Genomic DNA, 27,439 nt, shown 5'->3' with positions numbered 1-27,439 from the left:
CCATAGCCACTTTAAACTATGACTGTTATGGGGTTTACCATACCCTACAGTATCATCTCATATGTATTTACCCGGTATCGCTACTTAAATTGTATCAACCCAAACAAAAGAACCAAAAAAAAACCAAAACCAAAAAAAAGACCCAAACCCCAAAACCCCACACGCGCCCCCCAAAAAATAACGCGAAAAACACAAAAAACCCACCAAACCCAACAAAAAACCACACAAAAACCACGCAAACCCCATAAAAAAACCCCCCCCAACGCTACACCAGTTACCAAACAACAACAACAGCTACATCCAGTTACCACAACACGACAAAATCATTACACACCAAGCTTACACACCCAGTTACCACCGACACAACAACACAGTAAACCAGTACACACGTTACAAACAACAGCCACAGCTACCGACAACGAACAAACGAGCCACAGCTACCAACAACAACAGACAGGCCAGCTAACAACTAACTAGCCCAGCAACTCCAACAACACCACAGCTACCACAATCATACAACAACAACAGCCACAGCTACCACAACAACAACAGCCACAGCTACCACAACAACAACAGCCACAGCTACCACAACAACAACAGCCACAGCTACACCAGTTACCACAACAACAACAACAACAGCAACAGGCAGCGATTGACCTGCAGCAACAGCATCAGCAACAGTTAGGTCTGGAACAGGCACTAGATATTCAGCAGCAACAGGAAATGCTCCAACAACAACAACAACAGTCTTTTATGGCTGGAACTGCCATACAGGGAGATGTGTTGCAGCAGCAACCTGCGCTGCTAGCCCAGTCAGTGAACCAACAGTATGTCCAACAACAACCAGTACAGCTACTAAACATGGCACTGGTGCAACAACAGCAAGCTCATCAACAACAACAACAACAACAGCAACAAGAGGTTAACCCTCAGCAGAAGCAGCAGGTGCCCCAGCAGGAGCAGCCGTCGTTCCAACAGTCAGAGTGGGAGCTGTCTACATGGGAGGCCATTGTGACCGAGGATAAAGTCAGTCACTCTGCACCCCTACACCACTCCTCAGACTCCACTCTGCCCCTCAACATTAACACAACCTCCGATGCCCCCCTATACCCTCTCTCCCTCACCCTGACACCCTCCCCGGTCCAACCATCCTCTGTGGCTGAGTCGGACAGCGAGGGCCCTCCCAAAATCGAGTTTGTAGACAACCGCATTAAGACTCTGGATGAAAAGCTGAGGAACTTGTTGTATCAGGAGTATAGTAGTGGGGCAGCTGTGACGGGGGGAGCTGCTGTGGTTTCTACCGCAGGTCCCACCGCAGTGTCAGCAGCCTCCACATCGGCAGGAGGGGATGAATCCTCGGAGCCGCACTCGCTCCATCCCTCCTCCTTCCCTACTCCTGCCTCCTCCTCCTCAGACACCTCTCCTCATTCCTCCTCCTCCACCACCTCCTCCACCTCCTCCCGCTCCTCCTCTACCTCTCCTGACCTGGAGAGGGGGAGAGGAGTGGGGGAGGAGGCTCCTCCAACAGGCCCGGTGGAGCAGCAGCCCGCCCCGTCTCTCTCCTCCGCCTCCCCCCCTTCCTCTCCCCTGGCCCCGCCACATGGAGACTCTGCCGGGCCACCGCCTATCCCTGGAGAACCCACCGTTCTTGTAAGTGAGGTTGACATATCTGAATAGTGTTTGATTGACTTCTTCCTGAAACATTTAGTAAAGATCACTGCTTTGATTGCCTTGTTGTTATAAATTGATAGATACATGTATTTTTCGATGCTATGGTTCTTGTAATGTACTCATGATATTTCAGTATCTCTCCTTTTCTCTCTGAGTGTCTCTACCATTACCCCCATGGCTGCAGCCACTCTTACCTTATCGCTATGTTACCTATCCCCTCCAGGCTGCCCCCTCTCACTCTGACACCAGTACCCCAGGAGAAGTCACTACGTGGCCCCCCAATCTGCACCCCATCCCCCTGGGCCATGGACCGCCACAGCATAATGCAGGAGGTGGATATTTTGGCCTAAACCTGACATGTCCTAGTATCAGAAATCCCGTTAGCAAGAAATCCTGGACTCGCAAATTCAAAAGCTGGGCGTGCAAACTGCGCCACTCCGCCAGCTTGTTCAAGAAGCCCAGAGTCAAGCAAGGTAGCGTGTTTATAGAGAGAGAGAGAGAGAGAGAGAAAGAGAGGTTGAATGGGGTGTTTGTTGGTTGGGGTGTTTATCTAAAATACAAATGTTGTCTAGTTACGTTTAGTGTAATTCTGTATAGTGTAACATAGTTCTGTAATTTCTGCTAATCTTATCTTGACAGGAATGATTATTTATTTGTTATTTTTTAACTAATCTTTTGGTAATAAGTAACTGTAGTCTTATAATTTTCTTGTATTTCTATTGTTATAAGATTGTCTTTGTTGTATAGTGTTGGTGTTGACGATATCGCTACATGAAACATTACTCTTTTGTTTTGAATTGTTTTGTTTTGCAGAATGGCTTAACTGCATTATTTGGCTATCTTTTTTGTTTGCATGAGGGGGGTTCTTCACCCTGCCTGGGCCTGCATGAGGGGGGTTCTTCACCCTGCCTGGGCCTGCATGAGGGGGGTTCTTCACGCCTCTGGGCCTGAGAGGGGTGTTCTTCCACCTGCCTGCGGCTGCATGAGGGGGGTTCTACTCACCCTGCCTGGGCCTGCATGAGGGGGGTTACTCACCCTGCCTGGTGCTGAAGAGGTTACTCACCCTGCCTGGGCCTGCATGGGAGGGGGTTACTCACCCTGCCTGGGCCTGCATGAGGGGGGGTTACTCACACCTGCCTGGGCCTGCATGAGGGGGGTTACTCCCCTGCTGGGCTGCATGAGGGGGTTCTCACCCTGCCTGGGCCCATGAGGGGGGTTACTCACCCTGCCTGGGCCCTGCATGAGAGGTTATCACCCTGCCTGGCCTGCATGAGGGAGGTTACTCACCCTGCCTGAATAATGTAGAAAAGAAGAGAGAAGAAAGAGCGAGATGAGGGGATCAAATCAAACTTTATTGTTCACATGCACCGAATACAACAAGTGTAGACTTTACCGTGAAATGCTTACTTATAAGCCCTTAACCAACATGTGCAGTTCAAGAAAGAGTTAAAAAATATTTACCAAGTAGACTAAAAAAAAAGTAATAAAAAAAGTAACACAATAAAATAACAATAACGAGGCATATATACAAGGGAACCGGTACTGAGTCAAGTGCGGGGTACAGGTTAGTTGAGGTAATTTCTACATGTAGGTAGGGGTGAAGTGACTGTGCAAAGATAATAAACAACGAGTAGCAGCAGTGTAAAAAAGAAATGGAGAGGCGAGGGTGTCAATGATAATAATCCGGTGGCCAATTGATTAATTGTTCAGCAGTCTTATGGCTTGGGGTTAGAAGTCGTTAAGGAGCCTTTTGGTCCTAGCCTTGGCGCTCCGGATCCACTTGCGGCGGTAGCAGAGAAAACAGTCTATGACTTGGGTGACTGGAGTCTTTGACACTTTTTTTGGGCTTCCTTTGACACTGCCTAGTATATAGGCCTGGATGGCAAGACGACGCTTGGCCCTGTCGATGTACTGGGAGGAGGAGGAGGCGAGAAGGGGAGAGTGTAGGAAGAAGAGAGAGATGGGGAGAAGGAGCAGGAGAAAAGAGGAGAGTGTAGGAAGAAAGGAGAGAAGTGGGTGTGAGGAGGAGGAGAGAATGGGAGAGTGTAGGAAGAAAGAGAGAGATGGGGTGGAGAAGAGGAGAGTGTAGGAAGAAAGAAAGAGATGGGTGAAGGAGGAGGAGAGAATGGAGAGTGTAGGAAGAAAAGAGAGATGGGGTGAGGAAGGGGAGAGTGTAGGAAGAAAGATAAATGGGGAATGAGGAGGAGGAGAGTGTAGAAGAAGAAAGAGAGAGATGGGGGATGAGGAGGAGAGAGTGTAGGAAGAAAGAGAGAGATGGGGATGAGGAGGGGAGAGTGTAGGAAGAAAGAGAGAGATGGGGTGAAGAGGAGGAGAAAAGTGGAGAGTGTAGGATGAAAAGATAATGGGGAATGAGGAGGAGGAGAGTGTAGGAAGAAAGATAAATGGGGAATGAGGGAGGAGGAGATGTAGGAAGAAAGAGAGAGATGGGGGATGAGGAGGGGGAGAGTGTAGGAAGAAAGAGAGAGATGGGGGTGAAGAGGAGGAGAAAAGTGGAGAGTGTAGGATGAAAGATAAAGGGGGATGAGGAGGAGGAGAGAAGGGGAGAGTGTAGGAAGAAAGAGAGATGGGGAAGGTGGAGGAGAGAAAGGGAGAGTGTAGGAAGAAAGAGAGAGATGGGGATGAGAGCAGGAGAAAAGAGGAGAGTAGGAAGAAAGAGAGAGATGGGGTGAGGAAGAGGAGAGTGTAGAAGAAAGAAAAGAGATGGGGTGATGAGGAGGAGGAGAGAATGGAGAGTGTAGGAAGAAGAGAGAGATGGGGGGTGAGGAGGAGGAGAGAAGGGGAGAGTGTAGGAAGAAAGAGAGAGATGGGGTGAGGAAGGGGAGAGTGTAGGAAGAAAGATAAATGGGGAATGAGGAGGAGGAGAGTGTAGGAAGAAAGAGAGAGATGGGGATGAGGAGGAGGAGAGTGTAGGAAGAAAGAGAGAGATGGGGGATGAGGAGGGGGAGAGTGTAGGAAGAAAGAGAGAGATGGGGGTGAAGAGGAGGAGAAAAGTGGAGAGTGTAGGATGAAAGATAAATGGGGAATGAGGAGGAGGAGAGTGTTAGGAAGAAAGATAAATGGGGAATGAGGAGGAGGAGAGTGTAGGAAGAAAAGAGAGAGATGGGGATGAGGAGGGGGAGAGTGTAGGAAGAAAGAGAGAGATGGGGTGAAGAGGAGAGAAAAGTGGGAGTGTAGGATGAAAGATAAAGGGGGGATGAGGAGGAGGAGAGAAGGGAGAGTGTAGGAAAAAAGAGAGAGATGGGAGAGTGGCGGAGAGAAGGGGAGAGTGTAGGAAGAAAGAGAGAGATGGGGATGAGGAGGAGAGTGTAGGAAGAAAGAGAGAGATGGGGATGAGGAGGAGGAGAGAAGAGGAGAGTGTAGGAAGAAAGAGAGAGATGGGGATGAGGAGGAGGAGAGAAGAGGAAGAAAGAGATGGGCAATATAAGGAGGCTGATAATGAGTTTACATATGTAACTCTGGATATCAGAATTGCGCCTGGCTACTTGCTGCACCCAGGATATGAGAGCATTAGACCCCTTTATGACCCCCACCAGCCCCACCACACCCCCACTCTGCTCTCAGAGGGTAAAGGCCACTGCACACTGCTCAGTCAGTGCCCACCACATAGCAACCACACACTGCTCTACGCTTCACCTGCTCAGACTGAGCACCTCACACTTTGAGTGCTCACTCACACTTGGCAAATGTCATGACAATCACCCCATTAGAAATGCAATACATTATGCAATGCTTTATAAATGAGTCAATTGCTTGCCAGTATGTTCTGTATGTAATATCCTAGATTATAGTGACCTCATAATTGACTATACATTGTGCACATTGTTCAGTGCCGGGTTTAGAAGCAACTACCTATTCGGTTTCTTTCTTACCTGCATAGGCATTTATAAGGCCGTCATTGTAAATAAGGATGTGTTCTTAACTGGCTTGCCTAGTTAAATAAAGGTTAAATAAAAAGAAAACAAATAATAAAATATAAGGCTGAGCCAATAAGCCACATTGTTTTAGAAGACTGCTATGCTTGCATGTATTAGTTGTTCCACTGTAGTTTAGTTATATGTGAATGTTTATTGTAGATTTAGCATGAACATACAGCACGTTACATACCTTATGTTCAACATCTGTGTGTATCACAGGAGGCTGCTGAGGGGAGGACGGCTCATAATAATGGCTGGACCGGAGCAAATGGAATGGCATCAAACACCTGGAAACCACGTGTTTGATGTATTTGATACCGTTCCACCAATTCCAGTCATTACCTCAAGCCCGTTCTCCCAAATTAAGGTGCCACCAACCTCCTGTGATATACACACTTTCTGTTTAAGAGCTGCCAAATATCATACAACACGGACAACATCACTGTTTATCCAAGTGAATTCATAATGTCAATCAATGAATTGATTGGTTGATTAATTGATGTTGATTGGTTGATTGACGTGTGATGTTAGTGTGGGGTGTAGTATGTTATTGGGACACTGTCTATGAGTGTGTGAGAGAGAATGGATGTGTGTGGGTGGGTGGGGATAAACTGATACAAACGTTGAACTAACTGACCCCTCCCCTAAAATAGATTTATATTTGATGTTATGATTAATCACTTATCTACCACACTTCCCCACATCCCATAACATGTCATGCTTATTTAAGCATGCTTTTATTGTAGATGTACTGTATCTTTAGTTGTCTTTATCATTACCTTTTTGTTTATTCCTGTCCGTGTAATAAAAGGACAGAAAAGCATTGTAAAAATACTATAGTTTTCTAAATCAACGTAATGTACACACACTTTCCCATAGTCATGCATGTACTGTTAGCTTGTATACAATGCATACAATCTATTGTACAGTCACAGGGTGGTGTGCTGATGCTGATGTGATGTCGTGTGATTCAATGATTTTTAACTCTGTTCTTCTGTGTTTGTGGTGTCTGTGTGTCCATGTCTTATCTCTGTGCTTCGGTGTGTCCCTCTTTGTGTGTGTTTGTCTCTGTGGCTCTACCTTGTCCTCACTCATGTGAATGTCTGTCTCTATGCCTGTCTCTGTGTCCTTGTCTCTCTGTGTATTCTCTTTCTCTTCCCCTTGTTTTTCATTCACCCTCTTTTTACTAGATGGTCACTCTAGAGGCAGCCAGGCAGTCAGAGAGGGAGCTTCCTCCAACCCTACCCACTCACTCAAAGGACGATTTCGGGTACGGCCCATCCAGAAAAAAAAACTAGCCCCCTAGACAATAGATCTGAAATCTGATAGGTGTAAGAATTATGGTAAAATATCCACCCAGTGTACGAGGGGACAAGATACCTACTACCACGTCTAATCAATTATTTCAGATCTATCAGGTGCCTAGAACTTTCTGATAATCCTGAAAATCCCTTCCTGTTTAAATATCAGAATACGCTGGTGGGGGAGGAACACAATCAAAGTTAATGACTCACATTTCTCCAGGTCACCGCAGTGCCCCAGCTCCCCGAGGCCTCTCCCCCCAAAGAGGCAGCCTCCGGTATAGGCAGCAGTCACAGGAAAGTGGGGCGCTTCTCTGTCACCCAGACGGAGGCCCAAAGAGAGGAGAAAGAGCTAACAGACAGCTCCCCTGTGTCTCCTGACCTGGAGAGAGAAAGGAGGAGGGCCCGAGGGAAAGAGGGAGAGGAAGGGAAGAAGAATCCAGCACTGAGCCACCCACCCCGAGGACATGGGCATGGTCACTCACCCCTAGGCAGTAGTGATGATGAGGAGAGTGAAATGGGGGGTGAAGACCTGAGGAAGGAGCTGCACAAGCTGAGAGAGAAGTGAGACATGGAGGGGATAAGGAAAGATTAGATTATAATGAACCCAATCAAGAAAGAAAGAAAGAAAGAAACTGAAGTATCTACTGAATTGACCTTTTTCCCATTTTGACTAACCAATTTTTATTCTCTTCCTCCCTCCCATTCCACTTTATCCCTGCCTGCCTATATTCTCAAATGTCCTCACTTTCTCCTCCTCAATTATTTCTCTGTCTCTCTATCATTAATGATCTCCCAAACTCCATTCTGTTAATTTCCCTTCCTCCCTTCTCCCCTTCCTCTTTCCTCTCCCTGTGTTCTACCTCTTGCCAGACACATCAAGGAGGTGGTGTCCCTGCAGGCTCAGCAGAACACAGAGCTCCAGGAGCTGTACAAACAGCTCCGCTCCCTCAAAGAGCACCGGCCTACCCTGCCTCTGCCTCGCACCCCAACCCTTCCCTCGGGAGCGTCAGCCCTCTCCCCCCGCAGGCCCCGCCCGGCCAAAGCCAAGCTCCGACCCAGACCCCACTCCCACATAGACAACAATGGAGTCACTGGTCACCCTGGTAACCAATCTCTCTTCCTGGGTCTACTTTCGGTCTTTCAATCTCGATCTCCTTGTATTTTTCTCTCTCCCCCCCCCCCTTCCCCCTTCCCCCTACTTGCCAGCAGCATACCACCCTGCATACCACTGTTGGCTTGCTTCTGAAGCTAAGCAGGGTCGGTCCTGGTCAGTCCCTGGATGGGAGACCAGATGCTGCTGGAAGTGGTGTTGGAGGGCCAGTAGGAGGCACTCTTTCCTCTGGTCTAAAAAATATCCCAATGCCCCAGGGCAGTGATTGGGGACACTGCCCTGTGTAGGGTGCCGTCTTTCGGATGGGACGTTAAACGGGTGTCCTGACTCTCTGAGGTCATTAAAGATCCCATGGCACTTATCGTAAGAGTAGGGGTGTTAACCCCGGTGTCCTGGCTAAATTCCCAATCTGGCCCTCAAACCATCATGGTCACCTAATAATCCCCAGTTTATAATTGGCTCATTTATCCCCCTCCTCTCCCCTGTAACTATTCCCCAGGTCGTTGCTGCAAATGAGAACGTGTTCTCAGTCAACTTACCTGGTAAAATAACGGTAAAATAAAAAATAAATAAAACACACAACACCCCATAATGACAATGCAAAAACAGGTTTTTAGATATTTTTTCTCATGTATTAAAAAAATGTAAAACAGAAATACTTTATTTACATAGGTATTCAGACCCTTTGCTATGAGACTCAAAATTTATTTCAGGTGCATCCAGTTTCCATTGATCATCCTTGAGATGTTTCTACAAGTCCATCTGTGGACATGATATGTGTCACGCCCTGACCATAGAGAGCCCTCGGTTCTCTATGGTGTTTAGGTCAGAGCGTGACTGGGGGGGTTATCTAGTTTATAGATTTCTAGGTTGGTGGTTTGTGTGGTTCCCAATTAGAGGCAGCTGGTAATCATTGCCTCTAATTGGGGATCATATTTAGGTAGGCTTTTTCCCCACCTGCATTTGTGGGATATTGTTTGAGCTAGTGTGTTTGAGCACTACATCGTCACGGTCTTTGTACGTTTTGTTATTTTGTTTCTAGTTTCACTTTGTTATTAAAGATGTGGAACTCAATTCACGCTGCGCCTTGGTCTGCTCATTTCCAAGATTGTGACAATATGATATGGAAAGGCACACACCTGTCTATATAAGGTCCAACAGTTGACAGTGCATGTCAGAGCAAAAACCAAGCCATGAGGTCGAAGGAATTGTCCATAGAGAACAGATCTGGGAAAGGCAGTTAACCCACTGTTACCCGGTAGGCCGTCATTGTAAATTATAATTTGTTCTTAACTGACTTGCCTAGTTAAATAAAGGTAAAAATTAAAACAAATAAAAAATGGAGTTTGCCAAAAGGCACCTAAAGGATTCTCTGGTCTGATGAAACCAAGATTAAACTCTTTGGCCTGAATGCCAAGCGTCACGTCTGAAGGAAACCTGGCACCATCCCTACGGTGAAGCATGGTGGTGGCAGCATCATGCAGTGGGGATGTTTTTCAGAGGCAGGTACTGGGAGACTAGTCAGGATCGAGACAAAGATGAACGGAGCAAAGTACAGAGAGAACCCTTGATGAGAGCCTGCTCCAGTGCGCTCAGGACCTCAGACTGGGGCAAAGGTTCACCTTCCATCAAGACAATGACCCTAAGCACACAGCCAAGACATCGCATGAGTGTTCGATCGGCTTTCGAACCCAATCGAACATCTCTGAAGAGACCTGAAAATAGCTGCACAGCAACGCTCCCCATCTAACCTGACAGAGCTTGAGAGATCTGCCGAGAACAATAGGAGAAACTCCCCAAATACAGGTGTGCCAAGCTTTTAGTGTCATACCCAAGAAGACTCRAAGCTGTAATCGCTGCCAAAGGTGCTTCAACAAAGTACTGAGTAAAGGGTCTGAAATCTATGTCAATGTGATATTTCCATTTTTTTTTTTTTTATAAATTAGCAAACATTTCTACAAACTTGTTTTTGTCATTAAGGGGTATTGTGTGTAGATTGATGAGGGGGAAAAAACAATTTAATCCATTTTAGAATGAGGCTGTAACGTAACAACATGTGGAAAACGTCAAGGGATCTGAATACTTTCCAGAGGCGCTGTACATGTGATATCTGACTGTCTGTTGTATCTCGTGAAGGTATCCAGCAGTCCAGTAGTTTTTCAGGCGGAGAACAGAGCAGACTACCACCGTACTGCAACCCAGAACACACCAGTCTACTGACTACTAAAAGAGGTAAGTAAAGGTTTCACCAAAACTATTCCTCTTCCTCTAAATAAAGTGTTYGATTGAATATCTTCCCTTTTTCTTTTCTCAGACCACAGTCCTCCCTCCCAAGGTGCCAGGAAGAGCACGTTCACAGATGACTTGCACAGACTGGTTGATGATTGGACGAAGGAGACAGTGGGTCCCACCCATCCCAAGCCCTCGCTCAATCAGATCAAGCAGATTCAGCAGGTGCAGGAGTTGAGAGGCTGGCCAAAGCCCACAGAGGTAAAGTACAAGGTCCACCTACTTGTGACCTATACGTACAGTTGATGTACAATTCAGTCTATGACTGCAAGCTACCAATAACTACTACTACTACTGTTGTTACTACTACTACTACTACTACTGTTACTACTGCTAATGTTACCACTACTACTTTTGTTACTACTACTACTACTGTTACTACTACTACTACTGTTACTACTACTACTACTGTTACTACTACTACTACTACTACTGTTGTTACTACTACTACTGTTACTACTACTACTACATGAGTCAGAAAAATGTTTTAAGTCTAATAAATCCATTTAATATAGCCATCACAATAAAATCCGTTATGTATTTAGTTGTGATAGGTCTATAAACCTGGGAATGTCTTAGAAATCAAAACATAAGAGCTGCATGATACAACTCTATAAAGAGGATTTGGAAAAAGTTGCAAAAACAGGCATGCACTTTGATCCTTGCACTTGGAGCAGCGAGAGAGAGAACTGCATTGATGCTCTGCTTGGGTAGCAAGAAAGTTGGTGGGTAGCAAGAAAGTTGGTGGATATCTAATTAATGGTRGATGGAATTAAAATGACGGAATTAAAAGTGAAATGAGAAAGAAAGGCTACAATGACAAAAAGCCAACAGTTAGGATGCTATTTACGCTATAATCTGAATGGAGTTATTGTTATGTTTAGGCTAACTGTAGGACAGTGAGAAGCGCAGTAACATTATGGCTACCCTCAATTAGTTTAATTATATCGCGGTTTGATGCRGTCAAGACAGGTAATATGTAATCGGATTGGGACGATAAGTTACTAGCAAGAAGTTAGTCTAGCGCGAGATAACAGTGGTTACGGTCTCTCCCTCCGTGCTGCGGTGCTCCGAGCCTTTTAATAAAGTAGCAAAACCATTGGCTTTTCTGCTGCTTCCCTCACTCGGATTGGACCGGTTGTCCTTTAGATCCTTTTGGAACAGGTTTTAAAAATGCATATTGAGTCCAGGGCTTTCCCATGTCTATTTCTGAACGGAAACTCTAAMTCCCATCACTATTTGTCCTCATCATTCAGATTATTCAAATTCAATCATGATGTGTTTAGAGACTGATTAGAGGAACAATAGAGCACTTAGTACCAGATCATTAGCAAGGGCCATTAGCAAGTTTGGTAGGCTACTCATCAGCGCCATTCATTTGCAGTTTTGGATTGGGATTACATTGACCAACGGTCTGCCCGTGTGGCCGTAATACGGTCACCGCAAAAGCCCTAGTTATTGCATACATTATAATGGTATGCTTGGTGTTATGGTGCTCATTAGTGTGTCTTGACTGTCATCTTTCCAGGTGGCTCCTCCAGGTTGGTTCCCTGTGGCACCACTGAACCCCCAGGCCTCCCCAGCCCCAGCTCAGTACACTGCTGGGRGGAGCCTGAGCCAGTGGAGCGGGGTGGGGGGACCACCAGGATCACAGCAACAACAACAAATACACATGCCTCAAGTCCCACAGCTGCAGCAAAGTTTACATCTCCAGCAAGCCCAGCCTCCTCACCCATTACAGATACAGCCCTTTCAGCAATCACCTCTATGCCTACAACAACAGCCCCTAATCCAGACTCCACTACTGTCTCAGTCCCCGGCTCCTGTACAGCCACAGACTGGGCAACAACAGATACCCAATCAGCCCAATGTAGGTGTAGGAGCCTCACCACAGAATCAGAATCAACCTATGTTGCCTTCCCAGATACCCCAAATGGCCCCGTCATCTCAGCTGGACCTAGCCCAGCCTGGGTGTCTGATTCCTGGGTCTAGCACAACCATGGTGGTGGGAACCATAGACACTGGACCTGCTGCTGCTGCCACCGGTGGCCCCGGAGGGACATTCTGCTCCTCCTCCTGCTGCTCTGCTGCTGCTCAACCATCCAGTGCCAAACTTCACCCCACGCCCCCAACCTCAACTCTTCCTCTGGGACAGCAGTGAAATGAAGAAAATATAAAAAGGGAAGAGTGATGTTGATTATGATGGAACGAGGGAAGGAGAAAAAAGATGGAGAGTGTGTATGTTATGAGAGGTAATGTCTGAGAATGAGAAAATGGAAGCCAGTGGGTTTGTAAAGATGAGATGGGGAGTGCATGAGAGAGATGGTTGAGTCTATGTAGAGTATACATTTACATTTACATTTAAGTCATTGGGGAAATTTGGAACTCTGGGTGGGTTATTGTTGTATTTGAGTGTTGAGATGTACAAACTTACATAACGTTTGTGTGTGTGTGTGTTTGTGTTGCCATTGATTTTCTCAATACATATCTCTTGTGTGTTTTGACACCAAGTAACAGTCATGTTATTTTTTAAATACAACTAAGTTGGACCCTGAACTCTTCTCCCAAGCAGAGACATGAAGGAACACAAACATTAGGAAATTATTATTGTATTTTTTATTTGTCAATGCTTACTTATATTGAAAAGGACTATGGATTTTAGAAGTGCAATTACTAACTGTCATCTAAATGTTATCATCCTGTATTGTCGTGATTTGTCTGTAAGGCATTTAACAAAATATTTTTGTAGAAGCACGTTGACAACATTCAACCAGACATTTACAAGCCAATACAGTGAGCCAACATCTTACATGAATATAGCACAAATGTTTCAACAGGCTACCAATGAGATGTAAAGCAGTTACAACAACAGCATGTTACAGTAACACCACGGAGCATGGTAATAGTGGTGCTACCTGGCTATTATCACTACCACAATGTCACTAAGCATACTGTTGTACGGTGTAGTGCACTGGCAAGGCATGTACTTTGTGTATTGTTATATTTTACATTGATAAGTAGTGGTAACAACTAGGTTAGAAGATTCAAAATAACAAGTTGATGAGTAACATGATTAAATTCTGATCAATTGATTTCCTTAATACACTGATAAATTTATTTAATTGATGAATATGTTCAGTGGGCTTTCATTTAAATCTTACTGAATAAACACACTCGAGACTAAGACTGCATGATCTTACGGCTACAACATACCTTGACTTGCCTGAATTTAGTGCAATCTACTTACACGTGTGCTTATATATTTATCACGTCTGCTGCTGTGCACAACAGAACTCCGAGGTAACTTATTGATCAGGAATAAATCAATGTTTTATTTGAGCTAAAATAAATACATTTGTTTTAGATAAATGTTTTATTTCCTCTACCAGTCTCAGCCCTGCATATTGAAGGTGTCATCTAAGGAAAACAATGATGAGAAAACAAACAAAATGCCAAGTAATTTCATGGTAATGGAGAACCCATGTAAATGTATAGGGGCTGTTCTCATATTGCCTTTTTGAATTAATACTTTACTGTGTGTGTGACTGTGCACCAAAAACGTGGACTATGTACAAGAAGTGCTATAGTTTCTAAACGGTTCACCCTATATGATGAAAATACCCTCAGATTAAAGCTGACAGTCTGCACTTTAACCGTATATTAATTGTATAATTTCCAATCCAAAGTGCTGGAGTATAGAGCCGAAACAACACATAATGTGTCACTGTCTCAATACTTTTAGAACTCACTGTATGAGACAGACTGCTTCATATTGAATTGAAAACTCACCCTAAAACTACTGAAAGTGGAAGGACGAAAACAAAACATTGACATTTCTATTGGGGAGCTAAAACAGTTTGTGCTTACGCTTATGGTTGTTCGAAAAGTAAAACCGTTACAAATTGCATATGAATATAGAGTTTAACATAATGGTTTTCAGTATTTGTTGTTTTTTTATTCATTTTTTTATGAGACAACCTACATTTTCACAGTAATATAGTTGCTAACTATTAGTGGAGTGGAGGAAGTTACTGTGCTGTCAAGTCAATACTAACATGTTGACCATATGTCACCGCTTAATGATATTCACGAAAAGGAAATGTGGAACTCACCCTTTCCTGAAGTGTTACCAAAATGTAATCTAAAAGAAGAAAATATTATTTTTGTATTTCGAAATGGGGTTGTACAAAATGTAAAATTGTGTTCTTCTGATCAACATTTAAAATCTGAGGTTATCTGATACTAGAAAACATTGGTTCTCATCTCTGTTGATGGAGTCCCCTCCATGCATATATTATGTTCCTCTTAGAGTATGTGTTGAAACAGAGCAACATCATGTTTCAATTACGAGAGGTTTTGTCAGCGTGGATATAATCATAGGGATATCTCAACTTGCTTTATCTCTATGGTAATATTGTCTTACATTTCACATCTTGACTCACTGAACAAACAACAAAACATTATCAAGGGGCAGGCATAGACTATCTATAGGCCATTGGGATCTTCTATATGACACATACTTGAGTGTCCAGATATTACACTAGATTGGGAACCAATGATTTATAAAGATATTTAAACAGAAAAAATATATAAATAAAACGTATGTTGCTGGTGATTTAGCCTCTGTAAAATGTTAACTAATTTAATTGTTGATTTTATTTATGTTTTGTAACTAATCAAAAATAAATGGTGTTAAACATCAAACTGTTAATGGGCATGTTGTTACTTATTCTATTGGACCCACACCTGTCCTCAATTTCACCAGTCTTGTCATTATATGGTTGAAATAATGTATTTTATTAGAGACCTAGGTGGATAGGGTGTAATAGCTGCTGGTTAGGGTTATTACAGTTGAATGATTACTTTCCTGTAATGTAAATATTGTTTMATTTTGTGTCGGCCTACATCACAGATTATCCATTATATTGAACAGATACTGTAGAGGCCGCTCCAACAATGAAAATAAATGTCTTCAAAAATGGAAGGCATTTGGGAGGAGGTAAGATCAGGTGGGACTATTCCAGCCAATGACAGGGCAGATACGCGTGTGAACAACAGGCACAACGGTGTTCACTAGTTACCACAGCCACAAAGTCAAAATGGGCCATATCGTAAGAATTCATGAAAACGAAAATGTGCTTTTTGGTCTTAATTTAAGATTAGGGTTAGCCATAAGGTTAGCAGTGTGGTTAAAGTTAGATTTAAAAGCACATTTTAAGAGGATACATTGTGGAAGTGGGCGGAGTCTGACTTTGTGGCTGTAGTAACTAGTGACAACCAGGACCAACTCCGATATGAAGTGTTTTTTCTCAAAGTTGCCGGGATATCACATATCCTACTTATATCGATACACTCATAACAATCTAATCATTACGAAACTTATATTCAATCAAATAAGCCACACGTAGCAAATAAGCCATTACATTTTTTGTTAACCAAATTCGATACTCACTCATTGACCTCCATACAAAAATTAATCGCCTAGTGAGCGAAAAAACGCCACCTGCTGGAGTAGACAGATTTCGGGCCCAGTTATGCCGCTCGCTTCGCCTCTTCCTCTCTGCCTACATTTGAAGGCCCGCTACTAGCGCAACTTTATTGTTATTTCAACTGCAGACAGTCTCTTTGCGAGTGGTTTGAAATGCCGTTGCTCCATCACAAATGTCTTTATTTCTGAGTTGTTTATAGTAACATTGCTCATGTAGTTGTCTTTTAATCTATTCAAACCCTGCAATATATATTTGGTGACAAACTACACACCTGGACATAATTTGTGGCAAAAAAAACCTATGCAGTAAGGGAATTTTAAAAATACTTTTCGCTGCATAATAAGGCCTCATCGATCCTCGGTCTTTTGTACGGATTTTAACCGATTTCGAATGCTTGGCCGGTGGCCTCTGCAGCAACCAGACAATTAAAATCCCGGTAAGAAATGATTTCGGACCGATTTTCTGAACGTGCAACTTACATACAGCTACTCCAATACTCTTTTTTGTTGTTGTCRTGAACGAATATGAAATACTAGATATTAAACTAGCTAGATTAATACAGATTTATCCGATGTTTAGCTAACGCGTTACCTAGTTAGGTTGCATACGTTAGCCAACGGTGGTTAGCATGTTCTGCTAGCAGCTAAGTTAGTGAATAAACAGCAGTTATAGTAGCCAAATACTGAAATATATTGTCTTGAATTGYAACTAACTAATACATAGCTAGTCATTTAATACAAATTATTACCAGCTTGCTAGCCATCGGTAACGTTAAATTAACTGTACTTTTCGTTTGTTCGTTAACATTAGTTTACATAGTTAGCTACTTAAGCCATTATTGTTAGCCAGGCTGCAATCTTTACGTATCTAGCTAAGCTGCTAGCTAATGTTACTTTCCTACCTAGTACTAGCAAGCTAACGTTACTTAGCCAATAATGATGTTTGTCTGATTTTTTATTAAGATGTGAAAGCTGTCAGTTTGCAAGGCCTACCCCTCCCCATACGCCATATTATTAGTTAGCCAACTTTTGTAGCTATATTGTTTAATATGCATCTTGTTAGCTAGCTATATTTAGCTAATCGGGGGCTACCTTGCAAGACCCACTGCTAACAAGCCAAGTATAACGTTAGTAGCTAACTAACAAGACACTTTCTGTTAGTAAGACTAGCCTATATCTCTTACCCTTAACCTAACACCCAAATCCCTGTATACGTTTTTAACAGATACGTTTGTGCTCTCTTTTCTACCCGTTCAACAGGTGCCTGACCATGGCCAGTACAGTGTGACAGGCACCTAGTCCCAGTGAAGTGACACAACCGTTAACCTGTTACTGGCACTGCCCTGTGCTGCTTCAGTACCCTCACCATTTTAACTATATATATATATTAAGCGCTCAATGCAACCCTAACCTATTTCCAATTTAGACTATCATAGATTTAGGTCTAACTGTCAGTCAGACACAGAGCAGTGCTAGTTCCCATACACTCCCAGTATGGCGTCGGTTCCAGTATACTGCCTGTGTCGCCTACCCTATGATGTCACACGCTTCATGATCGAGTGTGACATCTGTCAAGACTGGTTCCATGGAAGGTAAGTTATATTTCAGTGTCATTGAGCTTTACTAATTTCCAACTTTTTACAGTAGGCTAGTTGAGTAAGTTGGTTTTGTTTGTGTACATTATTGTTTTTTTTGTTTAGTTGTGTTGGAGTGGAGGAAGACAAAGCAGCAGAGATTGACCTGTACCACTGCCCCAACTGTCAGGTCACCCATGGGCCCTCTGTCAGTAAGTCCCTCTTGTCACTTTCAATCTGATTTCCAGGCTGTCTCGTTATATGTGACATGTATTTCAGACCTGTTTGAATCTATTGCATCAGATGTGCTAGTTCTGAATACTTTAAATACGTGGAATGGCTGGGGGTACTCAAGGAGAGGTTTAGTAAACCCAGCTCTACAGGAATGCACATGCCAATGCACATGCCAATTCCTCTTTGGCCTTCTGATCTGCCTTTAGTAGTGTGGTTCTGGTTGTAATCCCAATCTGTTGTTGTCCCCTTTATGTTCTGCAGTGAGAAAGCGGCGTGGAGGAACCAAGCAGGCTGATGCTGGAGCCACTGGAGGAAGAGACACTTCTGGTCGACCGGTAAAGACTGGCACTCCACAGTTTGTCAGAGAGCTACGTAGCCGCACCTTCCCAAGGTAAACCTCCCATATTACATTATGTCTATGCAGTACATGTTCATTCTCTTCCACACTGTCTTTATATCTACTATTTACATTTACCTAAAATCACCCCCTCCCAGAGGAAGAACCCAACCTGACACCTAAATGAATTCAAGCGTAAAGCTTCTGCTTGCGTACATTTATTTGTCTTACTTTTTAACTCGGCAGTGATGGGAATGGGCTCGTTACAAGGCATTTCAATGTAAAGTCTACACCTGTTGTATTCGGCCCATTGACATACAGTATAGTGTCTCAACTCTATCCGAGTGGTCCAGAATATGGCCTTTTAAATCTGTATTTTGTATTCAGTTAATGTATCATTGTGGAGTGACACACTAATCATTATTTCTAACTCTACAGTTCTGCCCTGGTTCCCTCCGTTGAAGTAATAATAATAAGACATTTCATTTGTAAAGTGCTTTTCTCACACCTGAGGCTCTGAAGAAAACAACAAATAAAAGTCATTTTCTATAAAGCTCAGTTTTTAACTGTGCCTTTAACCAGGCCAGAAGCTCTGCAGCCCTGATAGTGACTGGAAGTGTGTTCCACAGCCAAAGAGTCACACAACTGAAAGCCTTGTCATCCATATCAAATCAAATTGTATTGGTCACATACACATGGTTAGCAGATGTTATTGCGATTGTAGCGGAATGCTTATGTTTCTAGATCTGACAGTGCAGCAGTATCTAACAGGTAATATCTAACAATTCCACAACAAAACCTAATATCTAACAAATTCCACAAAACCTAATACACACAATCTAGTAAAGGAATGGGATGAGAATATATAAGTATAAAATATATGGATGAGCAGTGACAGAGTGGCTAAGATGCAATAGATAGCAAAGAATAGATAGTGAAGGATACGTTATATACATATGAGATGAGTAATGTAAGATATGTAAACATTCTTAAAGCATTATTAAAGTGATTTGTGTTCCATTTATTAAAGTGGCCAATGATATCATGTCTGTAGGTAGGCAGCCACCTCTGCTAGTTGTGGCTGTTTAACAATCTGATGACATTGAGATTGAAAAACAGCTTCTATCTCTCTGTACCAGCTTTGATGCACCTGTACTGACCTCGCCTTCTGGATGAAAGCGGGGTGAACAGGCAGTGGCTCGGGTGGTTGTTGTCCTTGATGATCTTTTTTGCTTTCCTGTGACATYGGATGTTGTCGGTGTCCTGGAGGGCGGGTTGTTTGCCTCGGTGATGCGTTGTGCAGACCGCACCACCCTCTGGAGAGCCCTGCGATTGTGGGCGGTGCAGTCGCCGTACCAGGCGGTGATACAGCCCAACAGGATGCGCTCAATTGTGCACCTGTAAAAGTTAGTGAGGGTCTTTGGTGACAAGCCACATTTTTTCAGCCTCCTGAGGTTGAAGAGGCGCTATTGCGCCGTCTTCACCACACTGTCTGTATGGTGAAGTGTTCAGTCTGCTGTGAGGCTGCTGAAGGGAGATGGACCTGGATGAACGAAGGGTGCGTGTGGGGCAGGAGGGTAGGATGAGGTCAGGCAGATACTTGGGTCCAGAGTTGTGGATAGCTTGGTTGGTGTGAACCAGAATTTTAAATTCAACACGTGAGCATATGAGGAGCCGGTGGAGGTGTGGGTAGGAAACGTGCAGCACAGTTTTGGACATATTGTAGCCTTAGGCACTTGGCAGATGCACCAACAAACAGGGCATTATAATAGTCCAGACGGGATGAGATGAAGGCGTGGATGAGTCGCTCAGCTTCAGGCTGTGACGTCATAGGTGGTAACGTGGCAATGTTCCGTAGACGGAAACATAAAACACACTTGATGTGAGTAGAATTTTGCATCAGAATACCATGACATCCACATTGAGTGTACTGTCAAATTGTGCGCATGTTGATTTTGTCAATCCGCACCAGACGCGTTCATGATATAAAGGTTAAAATTCCAAAACCAACTGTTAACCAGCTATATTACTTTGGGGACTGATCGAAACACCTGGACATTTAGCTAGCTTGTTGTTGCGGCAATACCAGTCTCTTTAGCTAATCCACTCACTGTACTCCATGTCATGTGCCGAAGAGACTGGCCTTTCTGTCGTCTTCATATATGAACATTCTATCATTAATGAGCTCGAAGAGAACTGAGGAATTCATCCTGATTTGATAACCCTCACAGCTATCCTCTAATCACACCAATTTATGCAAATATTGGAACTTTTTTCTCCACAGAACACATTGGTATCTGGTTGCTCACATCTAAATTCTCAAACTAAATACATACTGCAATTCCAACCACAAAACATCTTGTTTTTTTAAGCTTGCTCATTTCAACTTGCCCATCTAACAGCTAAATATTTGTTTTTTACTTTGTTATAAACACTAATTCTATTTTTGAGGCAACACATGTTGTCATGGAAAATATTTATGTTACTGCCAACAAGCAATGAAACGTTGATTAATGTGCACTGTCCCTGTAAAAATAAAATAAACTCAATGAAAAACTCCGCTGTAAAATCCAGTGCATATTAAACGCTGAGATTCCCGAAAGGCCAGTCTCTTTGGCACTGGCAAGGAGTGGAATCTCAGCWAAATAGACTGGTACTCAGACTAACGGTGCTTTGCCTATTCTAGTTATTCAATTTCTATATGTCCCTCATGCTCTCCCAATCTGTGTTTTGTTCAGTGCTGACGAGGTCCTGTTGAAGCCGTCGGGGGCCCAGCTGACTGTGGAGTTCCTGGAGGAGCGTTCCTTCAGTGTTCCCGTGATGGTCCTCAGGAGGGACGGCTTGGGCATGAGCCTTCCCCCGGGGAACTTCGGTGTCAATGACGTAGAGCACTATATTGGTAATCCTCCCCGTTTTTGGTTTTACATGCCATTATTTTGTGGTGGTTTTACCCACATAATTAAATATAACACTGAATTAAATTCTCTGCTATGTTACCTTTACCTACCTTAGTTCAATTTATACATTTTTTATTTTACCTTTTATTTAACTAGGCAAGTCAGTTAAGAACAAATTCTTATTTTCAATGACGGCCTAGGAACAGTGGGTTAACTGCCTTGTTCAGGGGCAGAACGACAGATTTTTACCTTGTCAACTCGGGGTTTCGATCTTGCGACCTTTCGGTTACTAGTCCAACGCTCTAACCACTAGGCTACCTGCCGCCCCATGCACTGACTTGAAGTCGCCCTGGATAATAGCATCTGCTTAATGATTGAAATGTCAATGTAAACCTCCCACAGTACACCTGCTCTTCAACTAGTCACATCTCAACGACATTTCATTACCATGGGAGATGTGACCTATTGTAGGTTATCAGAGTAACCTAATGTTTTATCTCCCGCAACACTTTTTCTGTGAAGTTGTATATGATCATGGTTAGGGCTGTGGCGGTCATGAAATTTCTTTAGCTGGTGATTGTCAAGCAAATAACTGCAGGTCTCACGGTAGTTGACCGTTAATTAACGTAAACATATTTAGCTTCTCCTGGCTTCCACGCAAAGCCTACAAGCCACTGATACAGACCTTTGGAACATCTACATTTAAAAAAAAAAAGTCTAATACATCCATGTTATATAGCCTACACATCACGTTAAAGCCATTATTTATTTTAGACAGGTCTAAAGAAACACGATATGAAGAAAATGTAGTCTATTTCAGAAGAAAAGAAAAGCATACTATGCGTTGTCCTTATGTTAGGTCCTGGTCTGGCTATGCCAAATGGCTGTGGGCGACACTAGTTCATTTAGCAGACAAGATTTGCTTAGAATTCCATGGCATTATTTTATGTTATAGTATGAAGAATACAATTGAACATTGCTGAATAAAATAGAAAGGATATTTTCTACAAACAAATTCTGAGGGAGTGCACACTAATCTGTGTTGAGCGGTTATTTATCTTTGTTATTTTTTTAACACTATTCTGTGTTGAGCGGTTATTTATGTAACTTTAGTTGTGATACAAACGTTGGGCTTAATACACTGCTCAAAAAAATTAAGGGAACACTAAAATAACACATCCTAGATCTGAATGAATGAAACATTCTTATTAAATACATTTTTCTTTACATAGTTGAATGTGCTGACAACAAAATCACACAAATGATCAATGGAAATCAAATTTATCAACCCATGGAGGTCTGGATTTGGAGTCACACTCAAAATTAAAGTGGAAAACCACACTACAGGCTGATCCAACTTTGATGTAATGTCCTTAAAACAAGTCAAAATGAGGCTCAGTAGTGTGTGTGTGGCCTCCACGTGCCTGTATGACCTCCCTACAACGCCTGGGCATGCTCCTGAAGAGGTGGCGGATGGTCTCCTGAGGGATCTCCTCCCAGACCTGGACTAAAGCATCCGCCAACTCCTGGACAGTCTGTGGTGCAACGTGGCGTTGGTGGATGGAGCGAGACATGATGTCCCAGATGTGCTCAATTGGATTCAGGTCTGGGGAACGGGCGGGCCAGTCCATAGCATCAATGCCTTCCTCTTGCAGGAACTGCTGACACACTCCAGCCACATGAGGTCTAGCATTGTCTTGCATTAGGAGGAACCCAGGGCCAACCGCACCAGCATATGGTCTCACAAGGGGTCTGAGGATCTCATCTCGGTACCTAATGGCAGTCAGGCTACCTCTGGCGAGCACATGGAGGGCTGTGCGGCCCCCCAAAGAAATGCCACCCCACACCATGACTGACCCACCGCCAAACCGGTCATGCTGGAGGATGTTGCAGGCAGCAGAACGTTCTCCACGGCGTCTCCAGACTCTGTCACATGTGCGTGTGAACCTGCTTTTATCTGTGAAGAGCACAGGGCGCCAGTGGCGAATTTGCCAATCTTGGTGTTCTCTGGCAAATGCCAAACGTCCTGCACGGTGTTGGGCTGTAAGCACAACCCCCACCTGTGGACGTCGGGCCCTCATACCACCCTCATGGAGTCTGTTTCTGACCGTTTGAGCAGACACATGCACATTTGTGGCCTGCTGGAGGTAATTTTGCAGGGCTCTGGCAGTGCTCCTCCTAATCCTCCTTGCACAAAGGCGGAGGTAGCGGTCCTGCTGCTGGGTTGTTGCCCTCCTACGGCCTCCTCCACGTCTCCTGATGTACTGGCCTGTCTCCTGGTAGCGCCTCCATGCTCTGGACACTACGCTRACAGACACAGCAAACCTTCTTGCCACAGCTCGCATTGATGTGCCATCCTGGATGAGCTGCACTACTTGAGCCACTTGTGTGGGTTGTAGACTCCGTCTCATGCTACCACTAGAGTGAAAGCACCGCCACCATTCAAAAGTGACCAAAACATCAGCCAGGAAGCATAGGAACTGAGAAGTGGTCTGTGGTCACCACCTGCAGAACCACTCCTTTATTATATGGTGTCTTGCTAATTGCCTATAATTTCCACCTTTTGTCTATTCCATTTGCACAACAGCATGTGAAATTTATTGTCAATCAGTGTTGCTTCCTAAGTGGACAGTTTGATTTCACAGAACTGTGATTGACTTGGAGTTACATTGTGTTGTTTAAGTGTTCCCTTTATTTTTTTGAGCAGTGTATATACAGTAGGCCTAGCCTATAGAAAGCTGATGGGATCCTCCTCTAATAGAGGCCATCACTCTGTTTTCGCAAGCAATTCCATAGCCTATAGAAATGTTGCGCAACATAGGCTCTCATGAAGTGTTTGATTAGATTTTCAGTAACATAAGCATTGATGTCGGAGTGATTAGAGGGACAATAAAGTACTGAGTACCAGGCAGTTAGCAAGTTTGGTAGACTTCTAATGACCATCAGCAGCATGAAATCAAATGTATTGGTCACATACACGTGTTTAGCGTCAGACCTTGGAGAAGCCTTATTACCGTGACTACACGGTCACGTTGAATTTGACTGCCACCATGACTCGTGACCGCTGGTGTGGCGGTAATACGCTCACCGTAACAGCYCTGATCACTATAGGATAATAAAGCTGGGGTGATCACTATAGGATAATAAAGTCTGGGGAGCAGCAAGTTGTGATTATGTGTTGATTGCGTGTTGTCTGTAGGTCCAGACAGGGTGGTTGATGTGATTGACGTGTCTCGCCAAGCTGACCTGAAGATGTGTCTAGGGGACTTTGTGGAGTACTACAACAGCCCGAACAGAGACCGAGTCCTCAACGTCATCAGCCTGGAGTTCTCTGAGACCAGGTACACTGCTTGTTCTTGGGTCACTTCGATCCACTCATTGGTTGGTATTGCTCTTTAGGGGTCTTCTGGTCCACTCATTGGTTGGTATTGCTCTTTAGGAGTCTTCCGGTCCACTCATTGGTTGGTATTGCTCTTTATGGGTCTTCCGGTCCACTCATTGGTTGGTATTGCTCTTTATGGGTCTTCCGGTCCACTCATTGGTTGGTATTGCTTTCTAGTGGTCTTYCTTGTCACCAGTACATCAGTTGGTTGATCAAAAGTTCCATTTTGCCAGAGCCATACTGAGAGTGTAAGAAATTACTTGGCATAATAATTGTTTCTGCAGAAAAGAGTAGTTTAAGTACTGTTGTTGTAAAATCTGGTGTTTTAAATATACACAATGTCAATGTTCTGTACCAGGCTGTCCAATCTGGTGGAGACTCCAAAGATAGTGAGGAAGCTATCGTGGGTGGAGAACCTGTGGCCTGAGGAGTCAGTGTTTGAGCGGCCCAATGTCCAGAAGTACTGCCTCATGGGGGTCAAGGACAGCTACACGGACTTCCACATCGACTTCGGAGGCACCTCTGTCTGGTACCATGTACTACGGGTAAGAAGAGCGCCGTTATGGGACAGTTGGCACTAGGCAATCTTCCTGCTGTGCTGACATGCACAATTGGATAGTTATACACTGAGACTCTTGCCTCCCTCACTAGCTTTAAGCACCAGCTGTCAGAGCAGCTCACAGATCACTGCACCTGTACATAGCTCATCTGTAAATAGCCTATCAATCTACCTCATCCCCATTCTGTTATTTAAAAAAAAAAATCTTGCTCCTTTGCACCCCAGTATCTCAACTTGCACATTCATCTTCTGCACATCCTACCATTCCAGTGTTTAATTGCTATATTGTAATTACTTTGCCACCATGGCCTATTTATTGCCTTACCTCTCTWATCCTACCTCATTTGCACATGCTGTATATAGATTTTTCTACTGTATTATTGATTGTATGTTTGTTTATTCCATGTGTAACTCTGTGTTGTATGTGTCAAACTGCTTTGCTTTATCTTGGCCAGGTCGCAGTTGCAAATGAGAACTTGTTCTCAACTAGCCTACCTGGTTAAATAAAGGTGAAATAAAAATAAATATAAAATACAAAATATTAAGAATATCTGCTCTTTTCATGAGACTGACCAGGTGAAAGCTATGATCCCTTAATGATGGTACTTGTTAAATCCACCTCAGTCAGTGTAGATGACGGGGAGGAGACAGGTTAAAGAAGGCTTTTTAAACCTTGAGGCAATTGAGACATGAATTGTGTATGTGTGCCATTCAGAGGATGAATGGGCAAGACAAAAACATTTAAGTGCCTTTTGAAAAGTTATGGTAGTAGATGCCAGGCGTAGGACAGTTGCAGTGACAGTATTACCGCCACACCGGCAGTCACGAGTCATGACCGCAGTCAAATTCCCTGTGACTGTTGGTCAAGGTAATCCCAATCCAAAACTGCAAATGAAAGGCGCTGATTTGTAGCCTACCAAACTTGCTAATGGCCTGGTACTACGCGCTCTATTGTTCCTCTAATCTCTCTCTAAACCAGTGGTCCCCTACCGGTTGATCTCCAAGCCATTCCTAGTCGATCACCAAACATTTCTGTAAAAAACCCAACAATAATGCCTTGTCTTTCTATTTGTTTGGAGCTGTTGACGGTAGGTGCACTTGAATCTGCAGCCCTAGTGCCTGACTAGTAAAGGCCCACTGCACTACTTTTGTGAAAATAATATTTTTTTCCCCAAAAAACTATATGAATATTTTTTTTCATTCTGATTTTTCAGAACCCTCAGCCACCCTACTTCCCAAGGCTATGCTAATGTTATTATTTGTGGGTTGCCTTTTTTAATAGCAAGGAATATTTCACTTTTTCTGGTCATAGGAGTAACAACATGAGACTTCCTCATGTAATTTCTCTCCTGTTCTATTGGTTTTCTTATCTTCCTTTCGTTGTCCAGAAGCCAAATTTACAATCCTAGTCATATTATTAGCAACTCATCCTCGTTGTTGCATCTTTATGTCTTTCTAAGTTTCAAACAGAGATTTTCATCTCTATCATATATGCTCACATCAGGGGCGCAGTTTAGAATGGTGTCTTCCCTTTTCCCCGCGAATTACGTTTTGGCAAATATTTGAAAATTATAATTTTATTAGCTGCTTCATTATAGGAGTTGCATGTTTTGTTCAGATTAATTACCATCTAAATGGGATAAAATGYGGGAAATGAATGTTCTCGGTCACGTTGTCCTGCGGCACAACGTAAAACCTGGCCAGCATCCCTTTTGATACCTTGTAGAGTCAACGCCCTGAAGAATTGAGGAGGGGGGGGTTGCAACTCAATATTAGGAAGGTGGTCCTAATGTTTGGCATACTCACTATATAGAGGTGTTACGGGAGATTCAACATTTAAATGTATTTTATCCATTACTGCCTTTACGTTGTTCATAATTGTACGTGCTGTGTCTGCCTGATGGATGAAAATGAGCTCTGCTGCTAACATGCTGGCCAGACAGGCTCCGTGCATGGTGTGCGCATGTTGATTTTTGTCAATCTGCACCAGACGTGTTGAAATATCAAAACCAAGTTCAGCGACCGAGAAGACACAGCAGGACATTTAACAATCTTAACAGTTGCTTTATTACATCAACCTTTCAGTGATCAACATTTTATTCCACAATGAACGTAAGCTTTGCAGTGCTGATCAGCACGGCCACGTAGCGTGCGCGAGACGTTGCAAACAAAATGTACACATACATATATAAATAAGAATTCCCATTCCCCAAACTGCTCGCGGAGTCTGCATAGCCTGGCACTAACATAGAACTTGGTTCTATTTCAGACGCTTGATGTGCTGCAAGTCCCGCTTTCACATCTACTCATACCCAAGGTGGTGATTGAAAGATCCACACTCCAGTTGGTGGCGGTAATGCACATTAAAGTTGGTTGTCAAACTGCCATATAAAATCCACAGAAGGATGAACTTCAAAGAAAACAACACTAAAATAGGTTTCTCCTTTTTATCTGTGGATTAATTGTCGGAGTAGAGAACGCATGATTTTGTATGACTCAACATGATAAAAATTCTACAAAGTTCCAGCTAAAAAAAGGACTTATGCAATCCAAGTCAAATAACAACCCAATGTTTATCTCCAAGGACAAATTTGGTTAGCAACAACCAGCTACTAAATGTCCATGGTGTTTCGACCTGTCCCATGAATATAGTTTGGT

At 43.5% G+C, this 27,439-nt stretch overlaps 2 protein-coding genes across 2 annotated transcripts in view; both read left to right on the top strand.

The window, feature by feature from the left end:
* Nucleotides 1–15,021, top strand: part of LOC111966134 (uncharacterized) — a 111,282-nt gene extending 96,261 nt beyond the window's left edge. Inside the window, exons 18-25 of the mRNA XM_070444341.1 lie at nucleotides 503–1,650; nucleotides 1,895–2,144; nucleotides 6,797–6,876; nucleotides 7,131–7,471; nucleotides 7,781–8,013; nucleotides 10,158–10,253; nucleotides 10,336–10,511; nucleotides 11,839–15,021. Coding sequence (XP_070300442.1) covers nucleotides 503–1,650; nucleotides 1,895–2,144; nucleotides 6,797–6,876; nucleotides 7,131–7,471; nucleotides 7,781–8,013; nucleotides 10,158–10,253; nucleotides 10,336–10,511; nucleotides 11,839–12,471 — 2,957 coding nt within the window. The 3' untranslated portion in view covers nucleotides 12,472–15,021. The remainder of the gene's footprint in view (nucleotides 1–502; nucleotides 1,651–1,894; nucleotides 2,145–6,796; nucleotides 6,877–7,130; nucleotides 7,472–7,780; nucleotides 8,014–10,157; nucleotides 10,254–10,335; nucleotides 10,512–11,838) is intronic.
* Nucleotides 15,022–15,849: 828 nt separating this feature from the next.
* Nucleotides 15,850–27,439, top strand: part of LOC111966133 (histone lysine demethylase PHF8) — a 33,755-nt gene continuing 22,165 nt past the window's right edge. Inside the window, 7 exon segments of the mRNA XM_070444340.1 lie at nucleotides 15,850–16,235; nucleotides 17,059–17,390; nucleotides 17,499–17,584; nucleotides 17,868–17,997; nucleotides 20,682–20,842; nucleotides 24,040–24,181; nucleotides 24,581–24,792. Coding sequence (XP_070300441.1) covers nucleotides 17,293–17,390; nucleotides 17,499–17,584; nucleotides 17,868–17,997; nucleotides 20,682–20,842; nucleotides 24,040–24,181; nucleotides 24,581–24,792 — 829 coding nt within the window. The 5' untranslated portion in view covers nucleotides 15,850–16,235; nucleotides 17,059–17,292.

The sequence above is a fragment of the Salvelinus sp. IW2-2015 genome, linkage group LG7 (assembly GCF_002910315.2).
Source record: "Salvelinus sp. IW2-2015 linkage group LG7, ASM291031v2, whole genome shotgun sequence".
In the NCBI taxonomy this organism is placed as follows: domain Eukaryota; kingdom Metazoa; phylum Chordata; class Actinopteri; order Salmoniformes; family Salmonidae; genus Salvelinus; species Salvelinus sp. IW2-2015.
Note: the sequence above shows the minus strand (reverse complement) of the source record. Positions and strands in the feature narration are given on the sequence as shown.